This window comes from Papilio polytes, unplaced genomic scaffold (genome assembly GCF_000836215.1).
Source record: "Papilio polytes unplaced genomic scaffold, Ppol_1.0 DF823912.1, whole genome shotgun sequence".
In the NCBI taxonomy this organism is placed as follows: domain Eukaryota; kingdom Metazoa; phylum Arthropoda; class Insecta; order Lepidoptera; family Papilionidae; genus Papilio; species Papilio polytes.
Genome location: NW_013525292.1, coordinates 569,800 through 571,830, shown reverse-complemented (window position 1 = coordinate 571,830; position 2,031 = coordinate 569,800). Strand labels below are relative to the sequence as shown.

Here is a 2,031-nt window from a genome sequence, read left to right as displayed (position 1 = left end):
AAAACCGTACCGTAATAATTTTAGATAAGTGGAACTTGACGACATTTGCCGTAAACACGACATTTTAATTTTCCTACTTGTGAAGGTTGGATCGTTTATTATAAAACGATCGATTATAATGAAAAAAGACAATAACACCATAACTGTAGTTATAATTGTGATTGTTGAGATAATGTAAATAATTGCGATGTTTTAAATGCTTTCTACTACAGTTTATACTACGAAATAATCGATACTTGATTTATAGCTGATGCTCTTGTCTTTGTCCGCGCGGAAATAATCTTTGGATGGATGTTTGTTAGAGTTTGTAGCCTACGGCTGAACGGATCTGGATGAAATTTGGCATAGCTGTAGAGCATAGTCTGGAAGAACACATGGGCTATTTACTTTTTTTTTAATTCCGCTCCAACGAAGTCGCGGGCAAAAGCTAGTATGTTACTCAGCGATAACGCTATTTATTGGTGAAAGTATTGAAATTGGTCTAGTAGTTTTTGAGTTATTTCAATAAATAAAAAATTAATAATGGAACTAGAAAGCGATGAATGGATTGCGTGAAAGGTGACATGATCAGGCAGGGAGTGTTGACTGAGATGACGGATGATAGAGTTATTTGGAGGACGAAAACCCGGTATGCCGACACTATGAGCGTAGGATAAGGTAGGGGAGATGATGTATGCTTGCCATTCACGTAAAAACTACTGGACTGATTTCAAAAACTCTTTCACCATTAGATAGGTAATTTATTTATGAGTAACATAGGATTTTTTTCTTTTTTATATCACGCGGACAAAGTCGCAAGCAACAGCTAGTAAAGAATATTATAGAGATAAGCATCAAGGCCTATAAGATCTAAAGCTCATAAGGCGTTGGTTATCCATTCTATGTATTAGGTAGTTAGAAGTATAAGTAACTGTTGCAGGGCAATGGCGATGTGCCTGATGTACATGGTGGGGCGCGCGGGCGCGGCTGTGGGCTCCAACCTGCTGGGCGCCACGCTCGACCTCCACTGCCAGCTCGCATTCACCTTCCTTGGAATCTTTGCTATGTGTAAGTTGTGTTCAATTGTACAAATAAGCGGACACCATTACTAGCGCCCTGTCGATATTTATACGGCAACCCTTTTTTATTGATCATAATCATCAGCCTATATCTGCATATTAAATAAACATTTAGTCAACTCAAAAACATGTTGCAACATACACACAATCACACTAAGGACAAGAAAAAATATATAATACAGAGAAAAAAATACACTAGACATAAACATTCTAAGCGCTACAATGCAGAAGTGATAGGGCCTCTGCTCAGCTATATCTATAATTCGCTGATTTTGCGCCTCCCACCCAGGTCCAGGGCGCCCTGGGCGGTCATCCAACCAAACAGTCAATGAGAGATGCATTTTTAATTCTCTCTTTCTTATCCTGTGTTAAAATGTATCGCACGTAAATAAAAATGAAATTGCACAAAATTTCTTTTTATAGATGGCGCTTTTAATTTGTAATATGTTTTTTTCTGTTTTTTTTTCAGGCTCAACTATACTAATGTGCTTTTGGCCAAACCCGGAAGAAGTTCGTCGCAAAATGGAAGAAAAGGGTCTAAGTTACTAGGAAATTCGTGTAAACGAGACTGATCGGTTAAAGAATAAATGTAAATGTTTACACTAGTTCTTAATGTATGCTGCATGTATGATTAAATACTACATTTTTATTCCTTTTAATTGTAGTTTTATTAAAAAACCTAACATACTTCTGTATTTAATGTTCTGTAACGGAGTTTTTAATTTCTACTACCACATAAAAGTATGATATTTGATATTTGTTACAGCGCCATCTTTTGCATTGTATAAAAACTTCAATCGACTTTCGCCGTTAAAGTACTAATACGTCAATAGATGTCTCTGCAACTACGAATTCAGTTAATGTATGTTGCGTACACATATAATTTATTAAAACAGTGATATTTTTAGCAAGTATTTGGTGAAATGAAAAGAATTTTGTTACCTGTCAAATATAGTATAATAATGATTTATTA

At 35.7% G+C, this 2,031-nt stretch overlaps 1 protein-coding gene across 1 annotated transcript in view; it reads left to right on the top strand.

The window, feature by feature from the left end:
* The window catches only part of LOC106102634 (synaptic vesicle glycoprotein 2B-like), a 14,446-nt gene extending 12,729 nt beyond the window's left edge, over positions 1–1,717 (top strand). The window contains exons 9-10 of the mRNA XM_013282175.1: positions 891–1,047; positions 1,528–1,717. Of these exons, the coding sequence (XP_013137629.1) occupies positions 891–1,047; positions 1,528–1,607 (237 nt within the window). The 3' untranslated portion in view covers positions 1,608–1,717. The remainder of the gene's footprint in view (positions 1–890; positions 1,048–1,527) is intronic.
* The last annotated feature ends 314 nt before the right edge of the window (positions 1,718–2,031 follow it).